Below are 13,326 nucleotides of genomic sequence, written 5' to 3' on the forward strand. Positions count from 1 at the left end.
GACACAGACGGGGGGAGAGCAAACACTAGAGTCGCAGCCTCCCTGTCCCAGGTCTCTGCTATTACACAACTCCTGCACAGGTACCTGTGCAAATTAATGATGAATTGAAAATCGATCGTTAATTCTTGCAGCGATCGATTCAGAAAAATTAAACCCTAAACCCAAGCTTCTAAACCCATGTTTCTGTATCTGACCCAACCCAGAGCCTGTTGCAGTTAATATAAACACAGTTCCCGTTGGACAAATGTAACCATGGTCACTGCTTACTGTCTTTCATCACCAACATGTGCATTGTAAGTTACTGCTACAACACACATACTGATATAAAATAAGAAACTTGGTCAACGTCAAAGAAGCAAAAGCAGACCAAATACTGATTGGAGATCTCAACTATGTTCTGCTTCTATGATGAGGTTGCTCTGTGCATGACTGCCTGGCAGCAGAAAGAGAGAAAGTCCCAGAATGCATCATTTATAGCTAATTTAGTGAACAATTGTTACAATGGAATTTGAAAAAAATATATAGTGGAATTTTAGGTTGCAATTGCCCACCCTGGTGTATAGTAGTGCTGATGTGTACCTGTGATGTTCTGGTGTACTCTTCATACAGCCTATCGTACTCTCTGTTCTTCTCCTGGTACTGCAGATGATACTCATGGAGCTTCTTACCCACAGCTTCGATGCTGTCCTCCTTCACCACCTGGTCCTGAAGAATGACAACGATGCTTCCAATCAAATGACTCAACAACGAATATAAGAACCCACTACTGCATTGTGCACTGGGAAAACATGAGCAGACCTGTTGGTGTTTGGAGACTGGGTAAAGCAGTTTGACGTCCAGTTTGGGGTTATACTGGGCCAGAGATTCATGGCGGTAATGGTTGATCAGCTCCACCACTGAGCTGAAGGTCAAAGGGTCAGAAAAACCGTACTTCCCCTCCCGATGAAAAATCTTTATCAGCTTGTTGTTGCCTCCTTTCCTGTGAAGTGGAAGAGGACAAATCAGGCCAACTACCTGTGTCTGTAGATAGTTCTTTAAAGCAGAGCTGCTCAAAGTGTGGGGTGAGGTTTGTAAAGCGGCTCCTTCTGAAAATAACTGCAACATTTTGTTTCAAACAATGTTCGAAAAAGCGGTGTGAATTTTGAAAGTCACTTTTTAGCACATATATGTATATATATATATATATATATATATATATATATATACATATACATATATACACATATATATATATATATATATGTATATATATATACATATATATATATATATACAAAAAAAAGAGAAACATCCTCTCTTTTTTACAGGTGTCAAGTATTTAGCGTGATCTACCCTTACACTTGAACAATAACACAGCTCTGTTAATACTGGAGTGGAACCTTAATTAACGTTACTGGTAAATCCTGTGTTTGTCCTACTATTTAATTTAAAGAAATATCTGCTGTAAAAAACGTCTATTACGCCAGGTTTATTCAAGACATGCTTGAGCATTACATACACATGTTGCATGAGTTAAAGTCACTGACAGCTCGTTAATATATAAGACCAGCTTTAAGTCGTATCACTTCATTCCAATGATCACAGAATTTGACAGAAAAAACAACAGAGGTGGTGGTGCCTGAAACTTTTGCACAGTACTGTGTGTGTGTGTGTGTGTGTGTATATATATATATATACACACACACATATCTACATATAGATATATACACACACACACACACACATATATATTATTATATTATATATTTTATTTTCTATATATGTACACACACACACACACCCACACCCACACCCACACACACAAACATGAGATTCGTGATGTGACCTAAAATTAGTTTTGTGGGAAATAAGCCTGTATATATCGGTATCGGTTGATAGTGTTAGACAATATCAGCATATCGAATATCGGTGAAAAGCCAATATCGGACATCCCTAGTGCTGATATGAGATAACACAGCAGGAGAAGCTCAGGAAGTGTTGTTTCTTCTACATTCATGACCTGGAGATGTTCTGTGAACACGTATGACTTGACAATCAGCTGGACTTGTCTAATGTGAACAACAAATTCAGAAAAATTCAAGGACCCAGTGTTGCAGAGGTTGTTACCTCAGCGTTAGAGTGTAGTCTCCATGCATCTTAGTGGAGGCGTCTCGCACCAGAAATGTACCGTCAGCTGTGTCTCTCAGTTTCTCGTTTACCTCCTCCCTGTTAAACACAAATGCAAAAGCATACATCTTGATTTTTGAAATCAAGTCAACAAAAGCACATAACAAAATAGAAAATGTTCAACGTGTGGAGACCATAGACTGTACATGAAAAAAGTGGACATTCCAGATGGATCCTGAAACCAAATAGGAAGTGAAAATATATTGAGGAGCCACCAGGTGGCAACCCTGGTGGTTGCAAAAAGAAGTTTGAATGGACGTTTATGGGAAATTGACTCTATTTCTCACTCAGTTGTCTAATGAGTTTATTGTTAGTTTCACCTCTTCTTCACACACAATGTCAGATTTGTATATTTAGAGAGTACGGCACTCGGGAGGTTGTTATGAATGACATCACAATCTCTTCCCACATGATGGAGACAAATACCAGACCAAAAAAATATCTTAGGGGCGGAGTATCTTAAACATCAAAGATCGAGGAAGTTGTTATAGGAATCAATACATAGTAAGCTGCATGGAAAATCTACACTTTCTTCTTTTATTTACATATTTTAAATATTTAATTAACCTTGTTTAATTGTTAAGCTTCAGCCCTTAACTTGGCTCTACTGATCTGTATGGCCCTTTTCCACAATGTGTGGCGTGCGCCCATGGCGCAGCAGGGCAGGGCACGGCAACGCACAGGTTGCATTTCCACTACAAAAAAGTACAGACTCAACGTAGAGCAGAGCAGGTGCTAAAAAAAAGTACCTGATACCAGGTACTATGCTAGTGGAAACGCAACCTAACTGTGCCATGGTGAGGCGAGTAGAGCCGGTGGAAACACGCCATGTTACCTGGAAATGTCTCCCCAGTACCACTCGGCATCCTGCAGAGCAATACTGTTGTTAAAGCTACTGGAAGCTGATGAAGTCGATGACTTGACTGGTTTTGGAGGTAAAGCTGAAAGACAGAATCAGAGATGAAAGTAGTAATTAAAACGGAATACAACACTACAAAGACACAGTGTGAAGACACAGAAAGACAAAGACACATAAAGAAGACCTGCTATTCTCTTGACATAATCAAATTGGGTTGTTTACGACATTCATTTGAACACTGGAACTGTAACTCTAAATTTTGTGTGGCTCAGAGTTCAGGATGTTGCTGTACATTTGCAACCTTCCATTTAACACAGCAAGGGACACGACATATAACAAGCTGAATGCTAGCTGTAGGCGACCTTCAGTTTGACTTCCAAAGAAGGTTCTTCACCCCCTGTACTTGTAAGTAGCGGTATTCCTTATATGCTTTTAGAATTCTTCACCTTTAACCTAATATGTGCATAGTTTAGTTCAAACACTTACTGTCTAAACATTCACACCAAACTGGGTAATGCCCACACTGAACTAATTTACTAATCTTTCTGTTCCTGAGACCCAAGGCCATATTTCTCCTTTCACAGGAGCCTTTTGTGTGCTACACAGATAAGTTCATGAGGTGAGAAATGACTATAAAACTATGTATCTTTCTCTGTGCCTCAGAGCCATTATGACTTGCCTCTGAGGTGTCCATCTTGACTCTCTCTTTGCATACATATACATGCATACATAATGTTCCATTTTTTTTGTGGTCTATCATGTTTTTAAAATTATAATTAGCAAATGCAAATTATAATTAAATATATTATATCAAATAATTTTCTTCAGAATAATCATGACACAAATTTTTCATATCATCCGCCATGACCATCTGTTGAACAGATGTATTCAGATATCCATCCGGCAAAAAGCTAACAGATGAAATCAAAGTTAGAATTAAATACAATACAATACATAACACAGCTGAAAATAACTAGCAGTAGCAATAGAATCTGACTTTTAAAAGATAATCACTATTAATCACTAACTGAATCGATATCCAACTATTTTGATAATCCATTAAATGTTTGAGAGAATTATTTAAAACATAAGAACAAGATCTGTGATTTTAGCTTCATAAATGTGTAGCAGTCTATGACAATAAAGTAGATGATTTTGGTTTGTTGACAAAAGCAAACATTTGAGGATGTCTTCATTTTCATCAATAAAATTATCATCAGCTGCCAGAAACATTTGCAGGACTACACTCTACACTGTGTGTAACTTTACAAAAACAAATGAAGACACACTCAAAGCAAAACAGTCACAGTAAAAACTCCATTTTAAAAAGTGGGACAGCGACGGCCATCTTATCATGTGTGAGTCACACCACTACAGGTGTTGTCCCCTCTGACAGCTCTGGCTTCAGGTCTAGGCTCCTACCTGGACTCTGCATGTCAATGTAGCAGAGTATTTTCTCCTGTCCTTCTCTCACCAGCTCAGCCTCAGCCCTGCTTCCCACATCACGCTCCATGTCAGCCTCTCTAAACCCTCACCCGCCTCCACGGCGTTTCAGCAGCAGAGCAAAACAAGGACTGTTTCTGTTTGGATCTCATCATCTCCTGCCTTCAGCTGAACTGACTGCTCCGATCCGGCCGCAACATCACTGACGTCATCTCATAGGAAAGAGGTTAGGTTACATTTTCCTCAGAGACCTTTTCTCTCTTTGTGATTATTCTCTTAATTTCTAAGAGACTCTCTACCACACTGAGACTTGCAGGATTTCTTCTTCTCCCCTTTCTAAACACCTCAGCTACAGAAAAAAACACCACTGTTTGTGTTTATCCAACACCAGCAGTCTTCTTCTGGCATTTAAAATAATAGCAACTTTCTCTGTCAGCCTCAGTCCCTCTATCATTCTCTCTTAGCCTCAGTTCAAAGCTCAGGAGAGCAGCTTGGTGATGTATGACATCACTGCTGCCCCCAACCAATCCAATAATGGCAGTGATATCACTGAGGTAACATCCCCTCCCCTCCTCTCCTATTCCCTTCTCTGCTGCATTTCTTGCTCTGTGGATGGATGATGTCATTGTTTTAATCGCCACTCAGTCTGACCGACTGACTAATCAATACACTCAAACTGACACTCAAACTGACTAAGCAGTAAGATTACTGGCCCTGTAATGTACTGCTGACTGATTGAAAGAAATCAGGCTGTGACAACGTTACTTAATTATTGAATATCTGTCAATCTTTTTTGATGAATTGAGAATAAATTGGAAATCCTCATCAATCTTTATCAATTTCTATCAACTGTGCTTTCTGTGTTCAGTTATATGTGGAGCTCACACCCACTCGTATTAGTTCAGCGACACTTCCTATAAAAGTGTATTTAAACAGGATGATGGTGACCCCAATGTTTTCAAAAAGAAAGAAAGGCATTGCTGCTTTGTGAAATTCCACCATAAACTGAAAAACACTAAAACACTGAGCCTCAGACAGGTGAAGAGTCAGATGAAGCTGTTTTATGTCACAGCAGTCAACATCAGCAGAGTCTACAGAGGTCAAAGGTCGCCACCAAAAGGTTTTCTGTTGAAACTTTACGACACAAAAATAAGGATTATATTTTCTTTGTCACAGTTAACAGAACATCTTCTCGTTTTACAGACAAAATGATGACAAAATGTTAAATACATTTAGTTGCCAAGGACACATCTAACTGAGGAGAGTAATGTTAACTTGGAGAGAGCGGACCAGCCGGTAAGGCTTCATGGGTAACAGAGAATCATTAACTACACTCACGCTGCTTCAAAAGTGTGAGAAAAGCAAATGCAAGCCCACTCAAACCCAAATAAGATTTCAAAATGATTTGTCCTTGAGTAGCTGTTCTGGCCACACATCAGCTCACTTATGTCACAGGGGAATACTAGTAATAAAAAAACAAGCATACACACTGATAAATAAAGTTGAGAACCATGGCGACTACAGTGCAAACCATCCTGTTCACTCAGCTAGCAGGAAAAAAATAAACTATAATCTAGTCTAAATAAACAAAGATTATCATCTACAATTATTTCTAAAAGCTGTGCTGTGTGTGTGTGTATGATACATTTTTCGAGTTTTATTTTAAATAAGGATATTGAAAATTAGCTGACCACACAATTTTTCCTATTTTCTTGCCATCTCTTTATTTAACTTCACCTCTATGGTCTCATTGTGTGGAAGGACATGACCATCATCTACATGTAACAATGAGACACAAAACCAGGGTGATGCTGCTATAGAGGAATAGAAATAGAAATAGAAAATATCCATTCAAGTGACATCAAAATCATTACAGCTAAGATCACTGATAAACACACACTTTCTATTTGCTCACAATGACAACAGAGCTGATTAATTCAAGCATTTTAGGGTTTCCTATCAACAGTATCACGTTTAACCTGTTAATACAGTTGTATGTTAATGTCTGTGTGTTTATGTTACCTGGTGCAGCCTGGTTCATGTTGAGCTCGCTGGTTATCAGAACCTCCAGGACCTGAACCAGAGGATCAAAACCAGACTCTGGCCTAAAGAGACAAACAGACTCATAGTTGGATTCAAGATAAAAGTGTCCTCTCAGGTGGACGTTACTTTAAGTCATCAGGAAACATTTCGCTGTTGAGTCTCATCTCCAAGTGGTAAAATAGAAATGCTTTGAGATGGAGGCTCTCTGTCCTTAGCTCCTCCCACCAGATAGGCAGAGGCACAAGCATGAGTATCTGTGGCTATCTCTCAGAAAACATTCAACTCTGGAGTCTACCTGCAAAAGATAGTGTCATCACTGGAAGGGTAAGTGTCATGTTAGCATGATGTAGCATAACATTAGCCACCATCTTCACTTTTACGACGAAAACAGCCGCCAAATGGCGCATTTCCACCGGCTCTACTCACCTCACCTCCCTCGCCCCGCCCCGCCTCGCCAAGTGGTTTAAGTAGCGTTTCCACTAGCATTGTACCTGGTACCAGGTACTATTTTTAGTACCTGCTCCGGCGAGGTTCCAAAAGCGTGCTGAGTAGGTACTATGCGATGATTGGTCAGACTGCCGGCCGCTGACTGGCCAGAGTGCCGTCACAGGAAGAGACGTCCCACACACAAATCAAGCCGAACAGCGCCGAACTGTAGATCACTTAAAACTACTTAACAATCCTAAAAACATAGGTTAAAGATTCCATAGCCCAAAAGTGCCAATTGACGCTGCATTTTTGTGTGTATCTGCATCATTACCTCGTTTATGAAGCCCTAAAAGTCCTTAAGAATCAGTTCAGCCACTGCTGAGAGCGCAGGGTTTTATTGTTTTCCTGAGCTCTACGAAGCGGAACGGCACTTCCGTTGACTAGTTACGTCACTGGCGAATTTCACCACTCCTCTAAACAGCAGTGCCTCCTAGTCCGGGCACTAGAGTCTGGGCACATCTGGTGAAGTAGTTTCAACCGTAGAAGAAGAAGAACTACTCTCGTTGTAGCTGCTACAACAGACCTGTGGCTCTCACAGGTCTGTGAGAGCCACCGATCTTGCGTGTTTGTAGGTGACCAAATACTTATTTTCCACCATAATTTACAAATAAATTCTTTAAAAATCCTACAATGTGATTTCCAGTATTTTTCACATTCTGTCTCTCACAGTTGAAGTGTACCTATGATGAAAATTACAGACCTATGTCATCATTTTAAGTGGGAGACCTTGCACAATACTTTTATGCCCCACTGTAAGTGAGATAGGACCATGCTATGGCCGCTTTAATCTCCAACAACTACCAGGGAAAACTCTATATTTAACAGAGGAGTCTAAGGCGTGTATTTAGGGACAGCATTGGCGATAGGGAGCGGCATCACAGACCGCTGCTGCTGTTGTCTGTGGAGTGGGAGGCTGTGCTCCGGAAACGTGTAGACAGAAATCAAGCCGAACGGCGCCGAACTGTAGATCACTTAACACTACTTAACAATCCTAAAAACGTGGGTTAATCTCCATCAACTACAGGAGTCTGTAGTGGAGAAGCAACCTAATTGTGCCGTGCCGAGGCGAGGCGAGGCGAATAGAGCCGGTGGAAATACGCCAAAAGAGACAAGTTTTCTGACATATTGCCTGACTTATATGTTGTCTAGTATACAGTACAAACTATACAGGTGAACAGCATTGTTGCCTGCCAAAGGGGTTTAAACTTATTTGCGTGATGACAGCTACTGGAGCTCAAATAGAATAAAACAACTAATGCAGTAAGCTCTGTATGTTTTGTGCGTCTTACTGACCCTGCCGTCTGTCTGAACAGCAGAGGGCTGAAGCTCTCTGCCAGGTTCCGAGGGCTCAGCTGGTTTCTGGAACCGTGAAAACAGACCCGGGCCAGGTGCCGCACGACGCTGAGCAGGGTCAAGCCATACTGGGTGGGACAGGCCGGTGAGCTTGCCACGCCTCGAAGCATCTGGGCGCAGTTCTCCGGGTCTCGGACCTCTACAGACAGAAACAGTGGAACAGAAGTATGAACAAATAGTGACCCAACCATGAAAAAAACAGAATTGTTAGGACATGACATGACTTCTGCTGACCTTGCACTGCATGGATCATGTCGGCCTGTAGTGAAGATGGGAGGACGGGGCCAGGGAGGTCCAGCAGGAACCGAACCACCCCTTCACAGAGTGATGGCACCTCCAGCTGCTCTGGGTCTAAAAAAAACAAGCACACCCCAGTTTAAAATTAACAGAGAAATTAAGGAACAGAGAGGAGAATCACGTGGAAGATTGAGCTAAATTCAGTATATAATTATTCTTAGTCATTCTTTACTTTTCATTACTTATTCCATTCCTGGCATCAAGAGCTCTGTGGCAAGAACCACATTTTTTTGGTAAGTATTTTTGATGTTTTTTTGGCAGAAAACATCAAAATTAAAACTCATTAGTCATTGCTGCTTCTTACCAGTATCTGCCAGCTGCCGGGCATCGAGACCTCCTCCACTCACGCTTCGATAAAGACTGGGACTGTCGAGACCTGTAGTATCACAGAGCTTTGATGAAATTCATGCTTATACAAAGTGCAGCATAACAGAGAGGATAAAACATAAGACTACGAAGCAGTGCATGAACACCCAACAGATTGAGCCAGATTAGAGTTCTCAACGGGTCGGGCCGGCCCGACAAACCCGACCGGACCCGTGGGTTCGGGCCAGGTTGAGTCCGAAAAAATCTGCAAATGAGGCGGGTCGGGTCGGGTCATGGGTTTCCTTTTTTCCGCTCAAAAAACAAATTTCTTGCAGGTTGTGTATGTGTATGTGTTTTTATTCACTGTAACACATGACCTTTGTACCTTTTGTCTCTATGGCCTCCATCAGTCTGCTAAGGAGGGGAGGGGCTGTGTCTGGTGGTCCAAACTGATCTGGGAGATCTGGCAACATGAAGCCTGAAGAAAAAACAAACAACCTGATCAGCAAAACAGACTTAATCATTAGAGTTAGGTAAAGGTCTGAGTTGCTTTCATTCCTGACTAAGGGCCCGTCCACACGCTGTGTTATGTGTCAGATGCATGCATAGTACGTTGGTCAACTAGAGTCTGTAAACACGGAGCAACAACATGGAGCGAGTGGAAAAACTCAGTAGTAAAACTTAGTAGTAAATACTTTCTGAGAAGGAAAAGCACAATGCTGCCACACAAGTAAGATGTATTTACTGCGGGCAGAGGCAGAGACACACCAAACCATCTCAATTGGGTTTAGGTCAGGTGACAGTAGCGGCCAGATCATCTGGCACAGCACTCCATCACTCTCCTTCTTGGTCAAATAGCCCTTACACAGCCTGGAGGTGTGTTTGGGGTCATTGCCCTGTTGAAAAATAAATGAAGGTCCAACTAAATGCAAACCGGATGGGATGGCATGATGCTGCAGGATGCTGTGGTAGCCATGCTGGTTCAGTGTGCCTTCAATTTTGAATAAATCCCCAACAGTGTCACCAGCAAAGCAGTCCTACACCATCACATCTCCTCCTCCATGCTTCACAGTCGGAACCATGTATGTAGACCAACCGTTCACCTTTTCTGCATTGCACAAAGACATGGCGGGTGGAACCAAAGATCTAAAATTTGGACTCATCAGACAAAAGCACAGATTTCCACTGGTCTAATGTCCATTCCTTGTGTTTCTTGGCCCAAACAAATCACTTCTGCTTGTTGCTTTTCCTTAGTAGTGTTTTTTTAGCAGCTATTTGACCATAAAGGCCTGAATTTAAAACCCCATAGAGACTGTGTCTATCCCTCAACCTACTAAAGTAAAAACTAAAGTAAATAAATCAATAACAAACAGAAGAGGAGTTAGACATTCTAACTTAATAAAGACTAATACCAACAATAAAATAGAGTCAAATAATACCACTTTTAAATGTGGACTATTAAATATAAGGTCACTCTCCTCAAAATCTGTTTTAATAAATGATCTTAACCCGACAATTGTATTGATTTATTATGTGTAACTGAAACTTGGTTACATGAAGAAGATTACGTTAGTCTAAATGAGTCAACTCCACCCACTCATGCAAATACCCATATTCCTAGAAGCTCAGGCCGAGGAGGAGGTGTAGCAGCCATTTTTATTACTACCAATTATGATAGTCACAGTTTATCGTCCACCTGCACCTTATTTAGAGTTCCTATCAGAGTTCTCTGAGTTCTGATCTGAGTTAATGCTTAAGACAGATAAAATCATAATTGCAGGGGATTTCAACATCCATGTAGATGTTGACCGTGATAGTCTACACTGTTGGAATCAATTGGTTTTATTCAACACGTTAATAAACCAACTCTTAGTCACACCCTTGATCTTGTTTTAACTTAAAGCATTGATATTGATAACTTAAACATAGTTCCTCAAAACCCTCTCCTTACTGATCATTATTTACTCACATTTAATTGTACTATAATGAACTACAATAACATAAATAAATAAAAAATACAGCTACACTCAGCTACAGGTGCCTGTCTGATAATAATATTAATACATTCAAAGAGACAGTGCAACCTTTATTTAACTCGGTGCCATATATCAGAACATCTGAAGGTACCTGTTGTGATTTTACTCCCGCCCTCATAGATAACCTTGTTGATAGTACAGCGGCCTCACTGCGTACTACATTAGATTGCGTTGCCCCTCTGAAAAAGGAAGTGGTGAATCAGATGACACGAGCACCATGGTTTAACTCCAATACTCGCACTCTTAAACAGGCGTTTTCAAATGTTTAAAGATGTTTTTCCTTTAATTAACAGCTCTATATTAACTCAAATTAATCTATCCTTATTAACTGGATATGTGCCCCATACGATTAAAATAACAGTTATTAAACCCCTTCTCAAAAAAGTGACCCTTTGTCCCAGATATTTTAGCTAATTACCGACCTATATCTAATCTTCCCTTTGTTTCTGAAATCTTAGAAAAGGCAGTTGCTAATCAATTATGTGAATATTTGCGCATTAATGGCCTGTTTGAAGATTTTCAGTCAGGTTTTAGATTAAACCATAGCACTAGTTAAAGTTAGTAATGATCTTCTCTTGGCCTCAGATAATGGTCTAGTCTCTTTACTTGTCCTGTTAGATCTTAGTGCTGCATTTGACACCATTGATCATAATATTCTACTGCAGAGATTGGAGCAGACTCTTGGTATCACAGGTGCTGCCCTCTGCTGGTTTAAATCATACTTATCTGATAGATTCCAGTTTGTTCATGTTAATGATAAAGCCTCAGTACAAACAAAAGTTAATTGTGGAGTTCCATAAGGCTCAGTGCTTGGGCCTATACTTTTTTACCTTTTATATGCTTCCTCTAGGGAAGATTATTAGAAAGCACAACATACACTTTCATTATTATGCAGATGACACACAACTATATTTATCAATGAGGCCGGATGAAATAAATCAGGTTGTTCAACTCCAGGAATGTCTCAGAGACAGTAAGTCCTGGATGACCTGTAACTTTCTACTTTTAAACTCAGAAAAAACTGAGGTAAAAAACTGATACTCTGCCCTAAACACCTCAGAGAAAGGCTTTCTGATCACATTGTCACTTTAGATGACATCACCATGGCTTCCAGTTCCACTGTGAGGAACCTTGGAGTTACTTTTGACCAGGAAATGTCATTTGATTCACACATAAAACTAATTTCCAGAACAGCCTTCTTCCACCTGCGGAACATTATGAAAATTAGAAACATTCTGTCATTACAGGATGCTGAAAAACTAGTTAATGCTTTTGTTACATCTAGATTAGATTACTGTAACTCCTTATTATCAGGATGTTCCAACAAGTCTGTTAGAACCCTTCAGTTAATTCAAAATGTTGCAGCACGAGTTCTGACAGGAACTAGAAAGAGAGACCATATAACTCCAGTGTTAGCTTCTCTACACTGGCTCCCCATACAGTTTAGAATTCAATTTAAAGGTGACATCGAATGCTTGTATCACACATATGTTAGTTATGGAGGTCTACTTGCATATATTAACTTGTTTTCATGGTTAAAAACCTCCTAATCGCTGCAAACAAGCCGATCAAAATATCTCCTCACTGACGCTCTCGTCAGCCGCGCTGTTTCAGACCAAAATCACACCCCCAGAACGTGGACTGTGTTGTGATTGGCCAGCCAACAAGAGCTTTCCCACTGTCCTGTGATTGGCCAGGTACCTGGAAGTGACGTAATTGGTAGGCCAGCTCTCAGATACACAGCTCCCCCTCTGGCACGGTGGATGCTCTGCATCTCAGCAGCTACAACGAGAGTAGTTCTTCTTCTACTGCGGTTGAATGTACGCAACCGGATGTGCCCGGACTAGTGCCGCACCAGGAGGCACTACGGTGGTGAGAGGAGTGGTGAGGATTTCTGGTGACGACATCAAATTACGGAAGTGCCGATCCGCTTCGCAGAGCCCAGGAAAACAATACAACACTATTTTCTCAGCAGTGGCTGAACTGTTTGTTCTGAAACTTTAGGGTTTCATAAACGAGGTAATGACGCAGATACACACACACACAAACGCAGCGTTAATTGGAGCTTCTGTTCTATGTGGCCTTTAAAATCCTCCTCCTTAACCACTTAATGGTCAGGCCCCTTCATACCTGAAAGACCTAGTCTTACCTTATCACCCTAACAGACCACTTAGGTCACAAAATACAGGTTTACTTGTGGTTCCCAGAGTCTGTAAGAGCAGAATGGGAGGCAGAGCCTTCAGTTACCAGGCTCCTCTCCTGTGGAACCAGCTTCCAATGACCAATGATCATGATGATGATCCAGGAAGCAGAGCCTCTCTCTGTATTTAAAGT

General features: G+C 41.0%; 1 protein-coding gene across 2 annotated transcripts in view; it reads right to left on the reverse strand.

The window, feature by feature from the left end:
* The window catches only part of LOC131463507 (phosphatidylinositol 3-kinase regulatory subunit alpha-like), a 29,815-nt gene that overhangs the window by 4,544 nt on the left and 11,945 nt on the right, over positions 1 to 13,326 (reverse strand). Inside the window, exons 4-12 of one of the 2 annotated variants that reach the window (XM_058635253.1) lie at positions 9,342 to 9,434; positions 8,955 to 9,026; positions 8,588 to 8,704; positions 8,294 to 8,492; positions 6,491 to 6,573; positions 3,002 to 3,107; positions 2,107 to 2,205; positions 799 to 979; positions 580 to 705 (exon numbers count right to left, since the gene is read on the reverse strand). In XM_058635253.1, the coding sequence (XP_058491236.1) occupies positions 580 to 705; positions 799 to 979; positions 2,107 to 2,205; positions 3,002 to 3,107; positions 6,491 to 6,573; positions 8,294 to 8,492; positions 8,588 to 8,704; positions 8,955 to 9,026; positions 9,342 to 9,434 (1,076 nt within the window). Of the gene's footprint in view, positions 1 to 579; positions 706 to 798; positions 980 to 2,106; positions 2,206 to 3,001; positions 3,108 to 4,447; positions 4,865 to 6,490; positions 6,574 to 8,293; positions 8,493 to 8,587; positions 8,705 to 8,954; positions 9,027 to 9,341; positions 9,435 to 13,326 lie in introns of those variants that run through there. The other variant, XM_058635254.1, reaches the window with a different exon arrangement.

Source organism: Solea solea, chromosome 8, assembly GCF_958295425.1.
Source record: "Solea solea chromosome 8, fSolSol10.1, whole genome shotgun sequence".
Taxonomy (NCBI): domain Eukaryota; kingdom Metazoa; phylum Chordata; class Actinopteri; order Pleuronectiformes; family Soleidae; genus Solea; species Solea solea.